Raw genomic sequence first — 20,454 nt, 5'->3', positions numbered from 1 at the left:
TAACTCTTTAAAAAAAAAAAGAAAGCCGAAGTGTCGCCAGTGGGGAACCACTCAAGTTCTTCTGTTATATTTTGTTTTCTCTTTCTAACCATCTATTATGCTTATTATATTAAACATTGTATAGGTTATATAAGTCAAATAAACGATAAAAAAAAATGTTATTACCTACTTTTAATAATCCTCCGTTTTCATCTTAATCTATATAATATTTATTTCTACTTAATTATTCAATGCACACTACATATTTACAAGTTAGCAAGAGTGCATTTAAATTGTGCTTATATACTTATAAATAGGGTTGGGAGCTGGGAAGTGGGAATGTAATACCCTATAAACTATAAAACCCTATAAAAATACCAAAAAAAAAAAATGATTTAATGCCATAAAAATCCTAATTAATGCACTAAAAATGCAGGTAAATTATTTTTATTTTTAATAAATTATAAATAATATTATTTGATTAAATTAATTAATAAAACAAACAATTTATAATAAAAAAATGAAGAAAATGACGTTAAAATCAAAAGTTGTCAAATTAAAAATTAATTTTCTTATTCTCATTCAAAAGTACACGTTACAAATTTGTGACCGGGCGAGCAACTTCTGAAAAAAAATGAAAAGTGCATTGAAATCCTTGCAGCTCTATAGCAATAAGTTATAAGCAAGTTTGAAGTTACCTAACATACGTTTGGTAATTAATTGTAGGTACTAGGTACCTATTGTTATTTTTTTCTAACATGATTATATTAAAGTTTTATAATGACTGATTAGTATTAGCTAATTGTGCCTAAAAAAGTAAAAAGTATATACAAATTAATAATTACCTAGGACCTAGCCACCTAGGTACTTATATAAAAACAGCAATGCGTGTTATATAATATGACTATTGACCAATGACCAGAAATTTCTTGTTTTAAAATTCGTGCATACTATGTAAAAAAAACTAAAAAGTGCATATTATCTACTATCTAGATACAGCTACAGCAAAACTAGTTTAAGACAAATAATGAATTCTTATTTTTAACAAAAATGTTTGTAGGTAATGTGTGTTGCAGAGGTGTATTTACGGGGAGGGGGATATAGGAAGAAAGATCATACTGATCATAGATCCTCCTTGATCTTTTTTTTACTGGTTTAATAATGTTGTACGTATATTACAGAAATACAGAATAAAATTATTGAAAATGCTAGTTTATTGTAATATTGAATATTGATATATTAAGAATTTGGAAATATTATGGTTGATGCCCGTAGTCCATATACGACTTGACGACTTGCTGTTAAATATATATAAAGTATAATAATATATTATATATGATTGAAAACAATTCGTATCGTAAATCGTAAAATTCCTTTAGTCGTCATTATAGGGGTAAATTTGGCTTGTTAAAAGGGGGAGGGGACTAATATTATTAACATAAACAGGGTCGCGGAAAGATTACAATTTTATTGTAACATTTATTATAAAAGATGTATATAAACATTATAAACACTTCAAATTTATTTATTTAACAGCGTATACATAATGTTATATAAAGTAATATATTATGTATTTATATTATATATTGTCGTAATGTCGTTATAAAATATTAACGTATAGCTCTGTAATCATTTCAATTTTATTACAAATTTACAATACAAAATATACCTTCTCGGGGCGGTGTTGCATAAATGAAATATTTTATATTTTCATCTATGATGTTACACATCATTGTCATCATTTAAATGTCAAATATTAAATAATTAAACTAAAATAAATTAAGTTGCCAAATAGGAATTGTTATTTAATGACAAATCTTAAAAAATTCAAGGGTTAACATAATGTATCATTCAGTGGCGTATTTAGAAATTATTTTCACTATGAATCAATTTACCATCAGCATGGCTGCATATATATACAACTAGAACATTTTTTAGGTGGCCGGGTGGTTTTAATTATGACATAAATAATACAAATAGAGGAATTTTAATTTATAAATCCATATTTATTATTACATTATATATACAGTAAATTAAGCAAATGCATAATAAAATGTTTTGATTAAATCTGAAATTTCACTATGGACCCAGGCTTAGGAAACCCCTCTCTATATACCTACGCCACTGGTATCATTATTAAAAAGGATTTAAATAGTAATTTAATCGTAAATTGATCAAAAAATTTCGTAGTTACTAAACGCTAAACCGCAAAAAGATGCTCAGAATAATTTTAAATTAAAGCATAAATTATAATAGATTTATGATTTATTCCATTCTTTTTCTATAATTTTGTATTATCAGTTATCACTATAATAGACTGTAGGTATATTAATACCATATCAATCAAATTAATTTAAACTAGTTCTTGAAATTTGAATAAAAGTAAATTTTTTTTGATATTTAAATTGTTTTATATTGTTCTATATTATTAGTTTGCTAAAATTACTCGCTATTAGTACTATATACATCTGAAGAAAGTCTAAACATATCTAAAGTAGACAACCAAAGTCTAATATATGTGCGCACTGTATGTAAATATTATAATATAGATGTCTATAAGACATTGAATATTGTCACATGTCACATATATTATATTATGTATAGGTATATCGTATATATAATATATACATAGGTATTATGTGTATTACTAAATAAATAATTACTACACAAACATAATATATAATACTATAATAGTCTTATTGTCAACACTCAAATCGTAATGCACTTGTATTAAAATTGTTTACTGACTAAAGACCGATGGACATTCCCCACCGATCATGTAATATGAATAATATTATGATAGGTATAGGTACATAATAATATAATATAATATAATAATTAATATAGCTTAATGGGTAATTAAGCCGGGTAGGCTTAGCTCGTATGCAGTTTTTACTTTCTTTAAATGAAATTATAAAATTAATACTACACACATAAATTGACACAACTAGGAGGGTGCACGGAGAACTTGTTCACTCCCAAAAATTAAAATCCATTTTCTAAAAATTAACCTACCCTAACCTAAAAATTTGCATTATGTTGTACTATAATGTATATTGAGAAAAATAAGTGCCTATTATGTTCCCAGCTATACATAATATACATATATCTTTTAATATATAGTATATACTATATATATATAGTCATATCACAGAATAAGACAATGTATAATGTACAAATATATATTATAAATTATGAATTATGACTTATAACAGGTCGCATAAATGTAGTTATTCGTAGAACAATAATCATAATGATATTATATTTATATTATAACTATATCAGTAGTGATGGCACTACGGTACTACGTAATTTGAGGCCCTAGACAATATTTTTGGTAAGATCCTTAATGATTATGGAACTAGATGGTAAATACTTAATAATAAAATAAGTAGACCATGGAGCTCTGGGAATTTGCCCTCCCCTTTCCTAGCGGCTAGCGTCGTCACTGTATATCAGATTCTGTCAAAGTGTCAATTCTGTTTATGATCGTTAAGAGGACGTCGCACTCGCTGAGTTATTGCCTCCATCTTACACACGAACAACATAGACAAAATTCGTTTACGCAGTCTGAGTAGAATTCGCTCAATTTTGAGTATGTATACCTGTTATAAAATTAAAAAAAGAAAATATTTTGGAGGGCAAGACGATGAGTTTTTTCTAATATAACGTAGTTCATTATAATTCATCATAATATCGTTTAAAAATAGAGAAAATTTCATCATTTTTAAATAACCTTTAATTTTTAAAAATTTGAATTTAAGAAAAAAAAATCATGTCAACTTGTTGTTAATATTTATTTGGCCTAGGATCTAGACTTCCAGTTATTCAACGTTGTAGTTGTTGATAAAGATGAAATAACAAAAACTTAGAACAATAAAGCCACACATATATATACACGCATATGTATAGCGCGCATATACACATATTTTTATTTATTTATGAATACGAGTACTATTTAAATGGTCTTTTTATTTGTATTTTTTAATAACTCCTTTAAAAGTTTTAACTCAAGTTTATTGTTAAATTGTGTGTATTTATTTTTTGATGGGTTTTAAATTAAAATAATATAGTGTTTTCCTACGTTTAAAACCAACTTTATTGTTTCTATTCTATAAAATAAAATTTGAAACAATAATAAGATATAAAATTATAAAAATGTTTAGTTTATTTGAAAAACAAAAATAAACCTGAATAACAAGTTCAAGTTTCAAGCACTTTTTTTGTTCAAATCTACCTGATTTAAAAAGTACCTATACAGTATGATAAAAATACTAATGGCTTAATGATTTGCTCTGTTTGAGGGATTGAGAGAGTGGACCATGACGTCCCCGTGACAGTATGGACTAGATCGGTTTACTGATGGCTATTGATCTATATTCTACGGTTGACGGAAATTTGGGATAACTGACTTTTGCTCAGAACTAATTATTGATACTGGTCGACTTTTAACGTTAGTCTTTATCACAACTAAACAACGAAATATTTTTAGGTGCCGGGCAGTAAACCTGAGCTTATTATATTAGCTTATCGATATTTATTATTGGTAATTACTATAATTACAATATAGATTATTATACATTTAATTTTCTTGATTTTTTCATTTTTAGCTATTACAAAGTATTAATATTAGGTACGTACAATATATTTATTATATTAATTTACAAAGATGTAATTGTTTTCAAGAGTTTTTGTTAGATATTTTCTGTTGTTCCAAATGATTTTCGATCCTAATGTGTACCAAAAACTGTATAAAAATTAAAAAAATTAATTTTACACTTTCAGTAATAGGCAATAGCCAATATGTATTACAAGTTATAATTTATAATAATTAATAGCCAATACTCAATAGGTAATACAAGTTATAATTTATAGTATGCTTATTATTTTAGGAATAACTAGTATTTGAAATAATAGTGAGCACTATTAGATAGGTAGACTGGTAAGCAATAATTTTGTAGGGTCCATTGTTAAAACTGCATAACGCGGACACTTTATAGTTTTATACGGTCGGGTAAAGAGGTACATTGCATAATTTACTTAACAAAAATATTGATATTAAAAAAAATCAATCACTTGACATAAATAAATGTTTTTACCATTTAAATTTTTCTAAAAATCAGGTTTACAAATTGGCTATTTTGAATATTTTGGAATTTTTTTTATCAATTTTTAAGTTTTTTATTTTTGGTATTAAAAAATAAAAAATGTAGCGTAATGTCTATATGAATTGTAAATATTTAGAAATTAGAAGATACTTAGATTTACCAAATAATATTTAAACTTAATAACATTTTTAACAAAATTGGTCATGATGACTCATGAATTCAGACTTATTTATATTATATATATACTGTATGTATATAATAGAAAAGTGTACACGTTCTGCTATCTTAATGTCCGCGTTTCGCACTTTTAATGCTCGTTCGTATAAAGTGACCTAGAACTTAGTAACCTAGGAAGGTATTCGGTAATAGATATTAGATAGTAGGTACGGGGAATCATAAGTTCCTAGTAACAGGTAAAAAATTACATACGTTTCCCACATATTATGAGAAGTGTATAACGTGTGTAAGTTCCTACACGATAAAAAAGGTATGTATGTAAAAACTAAAAAGAATATATTTTATTTTATATAAATATATTATAATATAAGTTATCAAATTGATGATAGGTACTATCATAAAAAAATAAAAATATCATAATACAATTCATTTTCATATTTCATATACATTTAAATATTATATTGTACATTGAATAATATATTGTCGTTATTGAAATTCTCTAACTATTTCAAGTAAAGATACATAAAAATAAGAACTGCAGATATCTGCAGTTATTACACAAAAACAAAAATCAGTTAAAAATATGCCAAAAAAGAAAATTTTATAAATGAAAAATTGTAAAGTACTAAATAAACAAAATTAACCAATACGATTATGTTAAACATTAATAAGTTTCCAAAATGAACCACATTAAATATAATTTTTATTTTTAGATTCTGAACGAAGCGAGGAATGTATTGATTTATTTATTTTGTTTATATTTTTGTGTCTGTCATCAGGATTTAGAGTAGAAATAATGCTATGATTTCAGCCCCTCCTTGAAAAGGAAAAATCATCTAGATCGAAAGCTTTAGGAAAAACCCTAAAAAAGTAACGAAAAAACAGAAATTTTTACGCACAATCAGTTTTTGTCAAAATCGACTTTTTTATTTTGCTGTAATTCAAAAACGAATCATTGTAAATACTTGAAATTTTCACCAAATGTTTATATTAGTGTTTTATATTTACCATTAATTTTTTAAAATATTTTGACCTTTTTTAAGCTATTTATAGACAATTGCAATTTTTGATTTTTCTAAGTTTTTTTTTTTTAAATGACTATAGAAAAAAATTGGCTATCCAAAAAATCTTTAAAATTTAATACAAGGTTAATTATAAGTTGTACTTATCGTAGTAAAAAAAAATCAAAAATCGTTAGTCACAATTTTTGTTTATAAACATTTAAAGTTCAAATATATATTTACGAAATATGTTAAAATCGTGAAAATTAGAAGTTGAAAATTCGTAAAAGTTTTATGATTTATACCTTAGGTTAAAAAACCTAATACAACGTTATTTATAACATCATAACATAAGTTTTCTTTCAAATAAATGTAAAAAAAAAATTTCATCGTTAATAATTAATATAGAAAAAGTTTTATGAGCGTATGCAATTTATTTTTTTACGAAATCGAGTAAAATAACGATATATTACAGTTTGAATATAGCCAATATAGGTAATAATGTAATATATCCTACTAATATTATCTTAGACTGACAAATCATCTCCGTTCAGAATCATTTTTCGTATACAATGATAACTGTCATTCAAATTTAATACATCCATTGACCATTATATAGTGATCTACTCATCTCTACTATACAACAGACGTTACCCACTTGCCACCTTTTTTTTATTATATTATTTAAAAGTATGACAATATCATCAGATTGATAATTTATAAATTATATAGTATTATACAAAATATATAATTTGTATAATTATTGAAATTAATTGAAATTATTGAATAATTATGTATAATAATATAATATATTAATAATTAATATGTAGTGTAGGAATTTACATACGTACCTTAATTATTCTATCGTGTAAGAACATGTATTTTTTGGTATGCGGACAATTGGTCCCCGTTATAATTTTATACTCGGGCAATTAGTCCCCAGCTTAAAAGTAAATATAAAATATTTTTTTATCATTAAACGTTCTTTAAAATGTTTTTTCAATAATAAAATACTTTTAGAATAACCTTGCATTCAATTGTTAAGCTTTGAAGTAATATAAAATTTAAACAAATTACCTATGTATTTTTAATAACAAAATTTGAAGCATTTAATAATAAATTTAAAAATATTGTTAGGATTAAACTTCCAAATATTTATACTTTTATTGAATTGATACAAATAATTAATTCAACAACAATGATATCGTTCACAAAAAATAATGATGATGTTTTTTTTAAATAATTTTTTGAAACCTTTAAGCGACAGGGAAAAAACATTGTTTCTATTTGTAATAATTTTAATAATAACTTTTCAAAAGATGATCTTTTGAATTATTTGTGTAGACTTTCATAAGAGGATTTTCATAAATTGTAATTATTATGTTATACTTAAATTATTTTTATATTCGACTATAATAATATTATTTATTAATTTATTATTGTATTATTATGTTCATTTTTATTTTTATTTTTAAACAAATAACTGTTATTATATTCTAAAAGTATTATATTATTGAAAATTAATTTTAGAGAATGTTTAATGATAAAAAAATATTTTGTACTTAACTTTTAAGCCGGGGACTAATTGTCCGGGTATAAAATTATGACGGGGACCAATTGTCCTAGATCCATTTTTTTACCTGCTAGGTCTCGTGTAGTCGTGTACTCATGTAGTAACTTACAAATTTATCCGTAGGTACCATATAGTAAAGCAATAAGATGTTAGATCTCGAGTGATGAAAATGATATTAATAAAAAACTTCAAATTATACAATATTGTTAACGTGTGTATTATTCATTGCTGAAGTTACATTTTTAAACTACATCTTACACTCACATAAATAAATGTTAAATTAGTTATATTTATTATATTAATTGGAAATATTTATTATCAATATAAAAACAAATACATAACGACATCGTAAAACAATTGTGCAGTTCTCAGAAAAATAAATTATAGTGACTGATTTACTTACATTCCAAAAATACATCCTGAAATTATGCTTGTCGAGTTTATCCATGAAAATTTCAGTACGAAAACAATTAAGATAATCAGAAGAAACAGACACAGCAAAGCCTGTGTTGATTATATTACATTATTTGTTAATAATTTTGTTAAATAAATAATTATTTTTACTTCGAATGCTGTGACACTAAGGCTTTGTTGATCTTCGACAAATATTGGTATAGTTAATAATTTGCGGTTAGGAAAGCCTAATGCAATATAACCAAACACAGCAGATATTGCTCCAGACTTATAAGACAAAAACAACGCGGAAAATGTTATGAACAAAAACATTCCATGAAAAAAATGTTATTTAAAAAGTTTTGATTAAATATTAGATAATTAATACTTGTACACACATATACATATAAATATAGAAGTATTCAAGTATATATGTATATATATATATATTAATATTTATCAATTGATGATCACTTACAGCTCCGTGTCTACTCTTTTTGCTGAACATATTTAGTTTTGGTTCAATGTAAATTCTAGATAAAGATGAAAACAAGCACGCACTAATGTAAAAAACGAAAAATTCTTCTATTCCCATATAAGGTGAAAATATGGAGATCGGCCACGCTCGTATAAATCCTATAAGATATAGATACTTATAATTTAAAACGTAAATTTCTAATAAGACTTTATTTTAAAAATTGTTTATTATTATTATTTATTACTATTTATGTTATATTTATTATTAGGTTAGTACATTTACTCTGAAAAACAATAATTATTAAATATTAATTGGTCAGTACATTAATACATTTAGTTTCCAATGTTTCCATCGATCCATCGTTTTACTGACATAAGTACAATAATACTCGTATATTAATATTCGTAACATATTTATACGTATATAAAGTAATAAGGTACATAATATTATATTAGGGATTCGGGCTTTTACTGATAATATAAACAAGTTGTAGGTAAATGTCAATTTTTTGATAATAATGTATTCATGACTTTTAATTTTTTTTATTAATTAATGTTTAAGAAATAAAATTAAAATTAAGATTACATTTTTGACTTGTTATTTTATCTTTTTTTAAATTTAAATTAAATAGATACCTTCCAACATCAACAATGATATTAAAATATAAGATTTATATTAAACCGTACCAATTTGATATCTACAGAAACCTATATTAAATTATGATTTATGATATTTATTAAACGACTACTAACTTACCTAATTTACACAGTGAATAATATAAATATACAACATTTGCTGTTAAGCTCCTTAATGAAGAGTGACTAAATGAACTTAGTAAATTTGACCAAACGGAATTTGATTGGTCTAAAAATACATAATTTATTTTATTATAATTGAAGTATGATTTAAATAGTATTTTGTTTTAAATAAGCTATTGACTTTTGGTTTGTATACAAAAATTATAATGGATTAATAGGTCTGTTATGTCATTGATGAGGCACATACGCTATTATACATATATTAGTTTTTTGTATAAAAGTATAAAGTATAATGTATATATACATTATACACTATTATACAGTGTGCCGTGGAAGTAGGGTATACTTTATCATTCATTACCCAATAAATATTTTTCAATTCTGTTTGTGGAACATAAGTTAAACTGGTCTAATGGATCATAAATTCCTATGACTTACAGTTTTTTAACTTATGTATTTTGTGCATGCGCAATACAACTTTACTTTTTTAAGGCAATCCCTACTTTGACTCATTTTGAAATAAATACATTTTTTCGAGTTATTTTAATTTGTCAAATTGTGTTCTAAACCCAAAAATGGCGAAATTGACGAAATTAGAGCTATAGGTATAATTTTTAAAAAAATGTATTAAATTAATATTTTTTTTTAGTTGGACGTATTTTTTTATGTTTTAAACAGTAAGCACCATAATATGATATATTATACATTTATTATTAAAGTAATAAATGATTTACTATTTATACATTTATAATATAATAAAATATAAAATAGGTATATAATATTTGTAAAATACAAATAATCAAACTTATACCTACTTCAAATTCGATTAATAAAATATAAAATGTTGGTATTATTCAGCATTTTGTATAGAAAACCGTCAAATGGTAAATTATGCACTTAAAAACAGAAAAAACACAAATAATACACTTATAAATAAAGAATGGTAAAATATGCAATTATATGTAAAGTAAAATTTTGATATTTTGAATATAGATATTATGAAACACATTTCTATATAAAAATGGAAGCTATTAGACAATCTAAAAAAAAATATATAAAATCATAAAAATTCTAACCTTAGAATGATAAGATAACAATTCATTAATAGTAAATAATTTATTACTTTAATAATACATGTAAAATGTATCATAATATGATGTTTAAAACGGAAAAATACGTGCCTACTTAAAATTAAAAAAATAAAATTTAATACATTTTTTTAAAATTATAGCTAGCTCTAATTTCACCAAATTTAAGTTGAGAATACAAGTTGACGGATCAAAATTACTTGAAAAAATTGATTTATTCGAAAATTATATTCAATAATTCAATATAGGGGTTGCCATTAAAAAAAAAAATGATATTGCGTTGTTATGGTGTGCATGCGCAAAATATATGAGTTAAAAAATTGTAAGTCATTGGAATTTATGATCCATTAGACCAATTTTACGCTCTGCAAATAGTATTGAAAAATATTTAAAGGATAATCAATGATAAAGTGTATCCTGTTTCCGCGAAGATTATACGTACGAGTAGATGGTCTTTTATGGGTTGATAGTTGTAGTTATATAATTGTACAAAAAGTAATAATTTTTCATAGTGATGTAGGATTCTTAGAATCGTTTTTCGTATATAATGATACATCATTGAATTATTCAAATTTAACAGATCTTATAGATCCATAATAGTTAGGTTAGGTTAGGTTAGGTTATGTACAGTAAAGCGGTATCTACTTGCATAGCCTTAAAAACAAATGTTTTGGGGCTTTACCACCGTGCAAGAAACTGTCACAAATATTCCATTACGCATTAATATTCAATTTAAGTTCCAGTATCAAGTATTATCAACATAAGAATGGTTTATTCCGAATTCCCTGAACATTTCTGTAATGTTTCACAAAAACATGAGTTGTATTCCTACATTTAAGTTCCAATATAAACATTATATACAATGAAACGTTTCCTACACTTACATGGTTTTATAAAAACATTGCTTTGCAAATGTGTAATGTTTCCAACACGTTACGGGAATATTTCAGAAAAACACAACACTACAACTCCAGCCAATCCAATAATAATGGCTATATTTTTTATCGTAGTTATTTTTAAAAATAAATATTGGTATACTGTATACACTGTACATGACGGAATTAGACGGATCTATTTTATTTTTATGTAAACCAAAAATCAATACATGTAGTATTATAAATTATAAAATATAATAAGAGATAGCTATAGCCTACAGAACTTACCTTCATTAACTATGAAATATTTAAACATTGTAGAATTCCACTTTGTCACATTCCAGGATAGGTAGACGACAACATTTACGAAAGTTATAATACCAAATGCTTTTTCCCCGTTACTTAGATATTTCCAGAATGATAGTACAGTGTTCTCTTTCAATATCTGTGATAAAATTACGCCCAATGTAAAAAATATTACATCGAATATATTCGATCATTGATAAATTAGAAATAGAATAAATGGTTTATGCAGACGTCAATAATGCATGTACCTAGTGAATGAATTATATACGCCATACGGTTTTATGTATGCAGTAGATAGTATCAAAACAATTATAACAGTTCTAGAATTATATAAATTCTATCAAGTTTATTTAACATTGATGGAATCAAGAATTTCTTATGGTATAATAGGCTGGAGTAGTGGGGTGGTGCATATTTCGATACTGTTATATCCCAGTTATAAATATGTCAAAATATAATTAACCTACCAAATAAAAGTATTATTTTTAAATAATTTAATTTATAACACCTAGAACCCCTCACGAGTCTTCTTAGTGAGACCTAGTATTTATATGTATATATAAGATAAAATAAAGAATTTACTAAATAAAATTAATTTTGTATACTTTTAAAAAATTGAATGCATGCTTATTAGTTATTTGTTATTTTAGATTACACTTGTGAGTTCATTTCACAGCCCTATGTAAATAGGTAAAAAATATGGGAATAACTGACTTTGAAATATAAAAATTAAATCCTACCTGTTATATTATTTGCTAATTATTACTATGGTAAATACTATTTAGCTATAATGCATAAAATATATAAGTATATAACTATCTAATAGTATACTGGCTTCTATATATGTTACTGCTGTTTAATATTACGTTTTACAGAATGATCAAACTAACCATTTTGTCTAAAATTTCGAATTTAATATTTGACAAAGTTTTCCAATAAATATTCAACATACGCCTGTGTTCAATAATAGTCGCAAATATTACCGCTATAAAAATCACCTGAAAAAAAAATGTTTTAAGTATTTAAATTTTTAAATAAAATAAATGAAAACCAGTAGATATTTTCTTGTATCAAATGTTTATTTTTATTGACATTATAGTATTTTAACGAGTATAATGTAATACTGAGTAAAATGAGAGATTATAAGATATTCAAAACTTAAAAGTATACAGATTTTAATAATAAATAAATTACCTCTTATTAGCTTGAAAAGTATTAAACCACCCTGAAAAATGAGTCTCAAAATATTGTAAAAAGTTTGTTACATTTAAAATTTCAATAAAATTTTACGTATAGTACTCAATTAGATATTTAGATACCTATCCTTTAAAGATAGTTAAAAATGTATATTTTGTGGTTTTCGAAAATTTTTTTTCATAATTTGAAGTCATAATAAAACAAAATTGAAATGTAATGATATATTCTACTATTAAATTCTAAAATTATAAGCAAAATTTTTTTACATTTTTCAATGACAATATACATTTTTAATACCATATTAATCATAAAATATTTTTTTTAAAAATAAAATAAATTAGCATTAATGTAAGATGGTTCATTAGATACGTAGATAGTTAGTGTTGATGGTACAGGCGTGGGATAAAGAATGGCGATATTATACAGCCATTAACAGTAGTTGTTTATTATATCTAATGTAGCGGTTCCCAAACTTTTTTAGTTCACGCCACCCTAAAAATTAAAAAAAATAATTGCGCTTCCATAAAAAATTAAATTATAAATTTATAGTATTTAAATATACAAACATTTTTATTTTTATGACAATATAAGTTAACAGTAAATATTTATCACACGGCTTGCGCCTCCCCTGCCTCACAGTTTGGGAACTGCTGATCTAATGCATATTTCAATTTTAGTGTTAGTGGTATAATCATAGACCTTATAGTATAAGGTCTATGGGTATAATTGGTAATTTGGTATTTATCATTTAACACGGTTAAAAAAAATTTCCATTCTTAAATTCAAATTAATTATACAATCAAAATCAATGCCCGCATCAACCATACATTTCAGACGGGGTTTGAACCCCTAACCCCCCTATACACGCCATTGGTTACCTAAATACATAGGTATATAATTATTATTAACACTATATATACTGAAAATCGGTGCCCGGGTAAGTGTAATTCATACATATACCGAGCGATCTACAGTTTTCTATTTTGAATATCTTATTATTATTTCGCATTTTCGAATTTTTCTTACGGTTAATGTAAACATCGCATGGTAGATAGCAGCTATTGTAGTGTGATTCAAATTATTCACTGACGGATTTCGTCCAACGATACATGGTTCATAGATCCTACGCAGTTGTTGGACATTTGTCCCCAATTTGGACTTCATTGAATTAGTACCTATTTAATAAATTAAATGTGTATATATTGCACGCGCTACTTCTTGAACAATATAATAAGTAAAATATATGTTATTTAAATTAATTAGATTTATTTCTTATAATACGTCTCTAGTATAATTTTGTATTTGTGTATTGTTGTTGTATTTTATATTCGAAAAAGTGTAAAATAATAATAATAATAATAATAGTTAGAATAATGTTATTATTATCCCCATTAGCAACGAAATGATTTAAACCTATGAGGTTAGGTTATAATCTACTTTCGTATACGAATAAAAATATTTAAATATTTTTAATATTATATATTTATAACATAATTTTTTTGTTATGCTGAAATCACAACATTAAGAACATTAAAAATAGGTACGTTGCCTTTGTAAGTAGTCTTTCCTGTTATAATGATATATTCATATTATTGTATACAGCTTGAATAATAAATAAATAACGGTATTACGGTAAGGTAGTCGTGTGCAGATAATGATTACTCCAAAAGTCCAAATATAAATCTTTATCACTGTTGAAAGATACGATTTACATTGTAAGGTCATGTAGAAAACTAGAAACTGATACGCATTTGTGACAATGAAGCGTAAGATGTTTGACTTTCTAATGTGCTTATATGCCGCCAAGGAAAAGCCGGTTTCTTGTAAACGCAGAAGCTTGCGACCATCAGCCACTCTGGTCGACATGACTATGTCATCTTTTTCACCAGTGCATACGTTTCAATCACGTATTCACGTTAGCAGCATCTCTTAACACCGGATTCTGCGTGTGTGTGCGACAACTGGACCTCTATTTTCAACAAGTTAAATCAGTATTTTGTTTATTTGGATTCATGTTTTCAGAATTATTTATTAGTAATACCTTAGATGAGTTAGGTCGTAGACTGTAGTCAATTATTAGTAATAAATAATAATATAACAAAAAAATTAAATATTTTTTTTTATTTTTATACGGTATATACAATCTGTTCCTTTAGGAAAAAGATTAATTTAACATGGTAATAAATTAATACTTATCCATGTATCTTTTAATAAAATAAATTAAGGTTTTTTAAAATACCTAAGTAAAAATGTGTTTTATGTAAACTTCCATTAATCCGTCGTTTTCGTTAATCTAGCAGTTTTAACTCTGGTCTAATATCTGCCAAATTATCGAGTCTGTATAGTGAAACCTCTGAAAACCGTACATTCTTGATCACCAACATTTCATTCACTATTCAGAATGGATAAATTTTTGAATAGTATAAAGGGTAAACGTCTGCCACTCCCTGTTCACCAAAAAAATGTCCGCTATTAGGAGGTGTCTGCTGGGGGAGATTTTACTGTATTATTATTTTCAAAATAAAATAAAAAGGTAAAAAAGTGGGCACCATTATACTGTACAGTCGGTGTTTAGTAGATCAATGTTAATAGATATGATTAATTATTTAATTTGTGTTTAGATAATTTTTACTCAAGTTAGTTGTTCATCAACATTGCTCCGTTCAAAATTTAAAATCTCATAAATTTATTTAACAAAATTATTAATTACAACATTTATGACATTCAATATCTTATTTGTTGAACAATATTATTAACAACAACATTTTATAGAAAAATCATTAAACATTTATAAATTTACATTATTACTATTTCATTTATCTTTGACTTGTTGAATAATTTTTTTTAAGGTTATCCAGTTTTTTACAATATATTTTCGATTATCCCATACATATGTTGACATATATTTGTACCAAAATCTATAAAAAAAACAGTAGAGTTATTAAGTAAGAATAAACACAACTATACACTATACATAAAATGTATTAATAATAATCATTGTATTGAATATCCATGTTAAATAATATCTAGTGAATTCAAAAAAGTGTGTAACCACTACTGCGGTACAGTATAGGAGTCTAGTGTATCTCATAATTGAGTAGCATTGTAGTGGATGACGTGTTGAATTTTAATTCAATAATAAATCACTGTATACAATAAAAATAATTTTAAGTGAGATGGTTTACTTTTAAGTAACCAAGATAACACAAGCAACTATTTTAACAAAATATGTTCATTTTTTTTTTAGATTTTCCTATAAATTTAAAAAGTATTGAGAATTTTCAATTTTGACCTCCCAAGAGTATTAATTAAATCCAATTTTCTAAAAGTAACCAACATCAAAGTTGATGATTAGAAAATTTTTTTTACTAGGAAATGTATCTTCATACAAACAAAAATAATAATAAAAAAACATCATTGTAAAATTAACACATTTTTGGTTACGCTCAGTTCCAATAGAAACATCAGTTTCTTGTAAGAAAAAATTTGTTATGATTAACTCCCAGACTGTCAAAATATTGTTAGCATGACTTTGATATTTGATTTGACCTGACAAATTTTTTTTAGTCTTGGAGGAAATTTGCTGACCCATTGTGATGATCAGAATTTGTTTTTAACATCATAACCGTAGATCCACATCTTACCACCTGTTATAATTTACTTTATGGACATTTCATCACAATTTGCACAATCTAACAATTTTCTTGATACATGGTAACACGATTGTCTTTCGTATCATGTGACATCTATTTAGAGGCACATTTGGATGCAATGATGTGTTTTTTAAGTTTTTCTACCAAGATTCTATGACATGAACCAATTAAAATGTTACAATTTTCCACAATTTCATTGACTTTTGTTACAAAGTATTGTCTGTTGATGTTGATGAATGTCCTGAACTTAAGTCATCAAAAACTGAATACCAACTGTCTTTAAAATGTTTTCACTAGTTGTAAGACTGTGTAAGTTCTAAATACAGTAGAATTGCAATTATCCGAACGCCTATCAATCGGACGAGAAAAAAGATTTAACGCCTTAAAAATTTCTTTTAAAATATGTTATTGTATTTATAGTTTATTCTTTTTCAGTTAAATATTATTTGTTTATTGTTACAAATTTTAAATTATAGTACATACATATTAATAATAAGTACATACATACAATATATTCATATAATTATATAATTTTTAATATGTCATCCGGATATTTGTTTATCCAGGCCAACCTTGACATTAATAAGTCCGGATAATCGGAGTTTTACTGTACTGATCACCATAAGCATTGTGCATTATTTGATTAGTCTTATTATAAGATTTACATAGTTTAATACTTAATTTAATACTGATTCGTTATTTATGAATATTAGTCATCTTAAAAATCATACAATGCACATGACTTGTTTACATTAAACACACACAATAAATAGTTTAAATAGTAGTTTAATAGTAGATAGTAATAAACATTTCTAGTTTATTTGGAAATATAGCGGCTTCAATAATTTATCTATTTTTAGGTATGATAGTTCAGAAACATTTTGAACAGACCTCGTATGTGTGTAATTGAAATTTTTAAATTTAATGTACAGTGAACATGTTAATATCTATTGAATAAAATGATTGGTTTCTTTACTCACATTCCAAATAATGTTCCTCCTAAATGAGCTGCATGGTCAAACATTTGCCACCTCAAAATTAATCCCATTATGTCTAATGATATTATGCCAGTTAATGCCTGAAAATATATTAAAATCTTAATGTTGTAGGTATTTCAATTAGGTAATATAAGTTGTCTTATAAGTAAAGTTCTAATTAAGTTAATTATGTTTATCACTAACAATTTAATCAATATTTTGTTTTTTATAAAATAATTATACTAAATATTTTAATAATAATAATTAAAAACTAAATCTTAAGGATTTTACAATACAGTAAATAAAAAATTACAATTTAAAATAATTTTTGACACTGAATAAAGAGGAACTAATCAGTAATTTTAAATTTAGGATTATTTTGAAAACCTGGTTGTGGATAAAGTATTTTTCACTGGCAGTAATTAAAATAAAAATAAATGTTGGTCAAATAATTATTATGAAATATTTTAAGACTTACATGAATTGCATCAAATTGAATATTAGGTAAAAATATTATACCCAATTTTTGATCAGGATGCGATAATGAAAAGTATCCAACAACTGATAATATAGCACCAGACTAAAAACACAATAAAACTATTTAATCAATTCTCAGTTACAAGTACTTGCTTATAAAAAAAATTTAAAACAGGGTTATACTTACAGCACCTAAACTATTTCCTGGAAATTTAAAGCTTCGTCTAAACATAATACTAGCTAATGATGAAACAACACAACCACTTATATACATTGCGGTGAATTCTTCAGGTCCCATATCACCCCATGGTTGGATCACACCTTGGTCATAAAATGTTAGTTAAAAATAAATAAAAAATTAATTCAATATTTAACATGTACCTCGACAAAATGTATGAAGAGCATACATATTGAAACAGAAATGTACTGGAGAACTGTGACTGAATGCACTTAGAAGAAGTGACGACACTGGAATTTTTCCTAAAATAATTTTTTTTTAAATTAGTTGTACTCTTAGACTCTTAGTTATTATCTAATAAGTGAAGAGATTCGCCAATGAGTTTTTATCATAATTTAAATTAAATGAATATTACACACACACACACATATATATATATATATATGTATTGTAGACCATATGAAAAATTAGCTTTTTTGCAAAAAGATTAGGCTATTTGAAAACTATTTTTTATTTTTCTAAATTACTTGCTGTTTTCAGACTTACTGCAGACAAATTGACAAATAAATTAAGAGCAGTTAAGCCTTTTAAAAACAATAACTATTACATATTAATTTTATTGTAATTAATTACTTGAACAAAAAAAAGAACAAAAGAATTATAATATGTAAATTGTATAAGTAACTATTATATTTATTTAGTGAAGTTGTATATTATTGTACAATTTTGACTATTATTATTTTATAATTAATTTTATTTACTTATTTTTAAAGCATATTATTTGTAACTAAATAACTAATAAAAAAAAATTATATTTATTTATTGTTAAATGATGTATTTTTGTGGCATTTTGAGCTACACAGCATATTATTTTTCCGATAAACGTATCTATTTGTTTTGCAAGACATTTTTTGATAATCCTGCCCTCCAAAGTGTGAAAAAACTGAATGATAAAACATAACTTCACTAAATAAATAGGTATATTAGGTACTTATACAGTTTACATATTATAATTCTTTATTTCTTTTTTGTACAAACAATAAATTTCTATACAATTACCCCATCACAAAAAGACTATTTTCCATGTACCTAGCCTACAACAAACTATATGTGTACATATTATTTTATTAAATAAACTTACTAGCAAGTGCATCAGTCATAAAATATTTGATCATGATATGCTGCCACCGAGGTATTTGCCATGCGAGAAAAACAATGCCATTTAATAAAAGTATGGTACCAAATACTTTTTCTGATGATTCTAGTTTGTTGAAATTATTTTTTAACTTTGAAATAAAACTCTATAAATAAAAAATATGATACAATATAAGAAGGTACACTAATTGAATAAAATATATAAAAAACTAGTTTTAATCAAATTAGAAATTATGATAATAAATTGTTATGTTTTATTTAAGCAATAGAAAATGTAAAACATATTCCTTAAATTAATCTTATTCTATTTTAAGTTTTTTAATTATTAAAAATTAATTTAAATAGTTTAAATGAATAGTAACCTACCTCATTTTTTTTTTTGATAGCATATCTATAAAATTCAAAGGTATTGATTTGCTTAACACGAAGTCGCTCATATTGAATAATAGATGCTAACACAACTGTACCAGTGCAAACCTAAAAGAAAACAATTTTATTTGGAAATAAAGTTTTTACAAATGTGAAATACTTATATAGAATTCTTACAGATATACAAAATAAAGAAGGTCCTAAAAGAGAATTTGATTGACTTTGAAATCTCTTTAAATTATGATTTGGCCGATTGAATGATCTTCTCGCAAGAAGAGTATTAGCAGGCACAGATAATTTCCGCAGCTGAACAGCTGACTTAATACTTAATAAAACAATAAATAGTTAACAAATAAAAGTTAACTTGTTGTATGTCAATATAAATAAAAATATAATCAGTTAGGGTATTGATATTACTAATATTTTCTAGTTTTAAAGAAATTTTACCTGCACAATTTACTAAGGAGGCAACTCATTTTTTAAAATAAAGTATTAAGAGGTAAAAACAATTGATAAATTACAGCCTACAGGACTTGATAATGATTTTGTATTTACATTTTACATAGTTATGGTTTTTAAATTTTAAATATTGTGTTTAAATTTAAAAATATTAAAATTGAAGTAATTAGTGATTTGTGAAAACACCGAAAACCGAAGAATTAAAAACTCGGAACACTAGCGACTAATAAACTATGGTTTAAGGTTTTACTAT

General features: G+C 24.9%; 2 protein-coding genes across 3 annotated transcripts; both read right to left on the bottom strand.

Annotated features, from left to right (window-relative positions):
• Positions 1-4,595: 4,595 nt before the first annotated feature.
• Positions 4,596-14,314, bottom strand: LOC113554420 (presenilins-associated rhomboid-like protein, mitochondrial). Its single transcript, XM_026958262.1, has 6 exons — positions 13,960-14,314; positions 12,627-12,734; positions 11,719-11,875; positions 9,466-9,573; positions 8,710-8,867; positions 4,596-4,726 (listed from the first exon to the last, which is right to left on the bottom strand). The coding sequence occupies exons 1-6, from the start codon at positions 14,095-14,097 to the stop codon at positions 4,661-4,663; spliced, it is 735 nt and encodes a 244-aa protein (XP_026814063.1). The 5' UTR covers positions 14,098-14,314; the 3' UTR covers positions 4,596-4,660.
• Positions 14,315-14,748: 434 nt separating this feature from the next.
• LOC113554419 (presenilins-associated rhomboid-like protein, mitochondrial) lies at positions 14,749-20,427 on the bottom strand. 2 transcript variants are annotated; one of them, XR_003405261.2, is made up of 11 exons: positions 20,190-20,427; positions 19,920-20,067; positions 19,740-19,850; positions 19,360-19,519; positions 18,422-18,520; positions 18,228-18,361; positions 18,042-18,143; positions 17,567-17,664; positions 15,734-15,851; positions 15,173-15,380; positions 14,749-14,902 (listed from the first exon to the last, which is right to left on the bottom strand). XR_003405261.2 is itself a non-coding variant. In XM_026958261.1 (10 exons), exons 1-9 carry the CDS (start codon positions 20,216-20,218, stop codon positions 15,746-15,748), a joined length of 987 nt encoding a protein of 328 aa, XP_026814062.1. In that variant the 5' UTR covers positions 20,219-20,427; the 3' UTR covers positions 15,370-15,380; positions 15,742-15,745. The 2 variants fall into 2 exon arrangements, 1 of the variants encoding a protein (XP_026814062.1); XM_026958261.1 differs by lacking the exon at positions 14,749-14,902 and having other exon boundaries at positions 15,370-15,380; positions 15,742-15,851.
• Between the last annotated feature and the right edge of the window lie 27 nt (positions 20,428-20,454).

Source organism: Rhopalosiphum maidis, chromosome 1 (genome assembly GCF_003676215.2).
Source record: "Rhopalosiphum maidis isolate BTI-1 chromosome 1, ASM367621v3, whole genome shotgun sequence".
In the NCBI taxonomy this organism is placed as follows: domain Eukaryota; kingdom Metazoa; phylum Arthropoda; class Insecta; order Hemiptera; family Aphididae; genus Rhopalosiphum; species Rhopalosiphum maidis.
The sequence above is the reverse complement of the archived record's forward strand: the minus strand, read 5'-3'. Positions and strand labels throughout refer to the sequence as shown.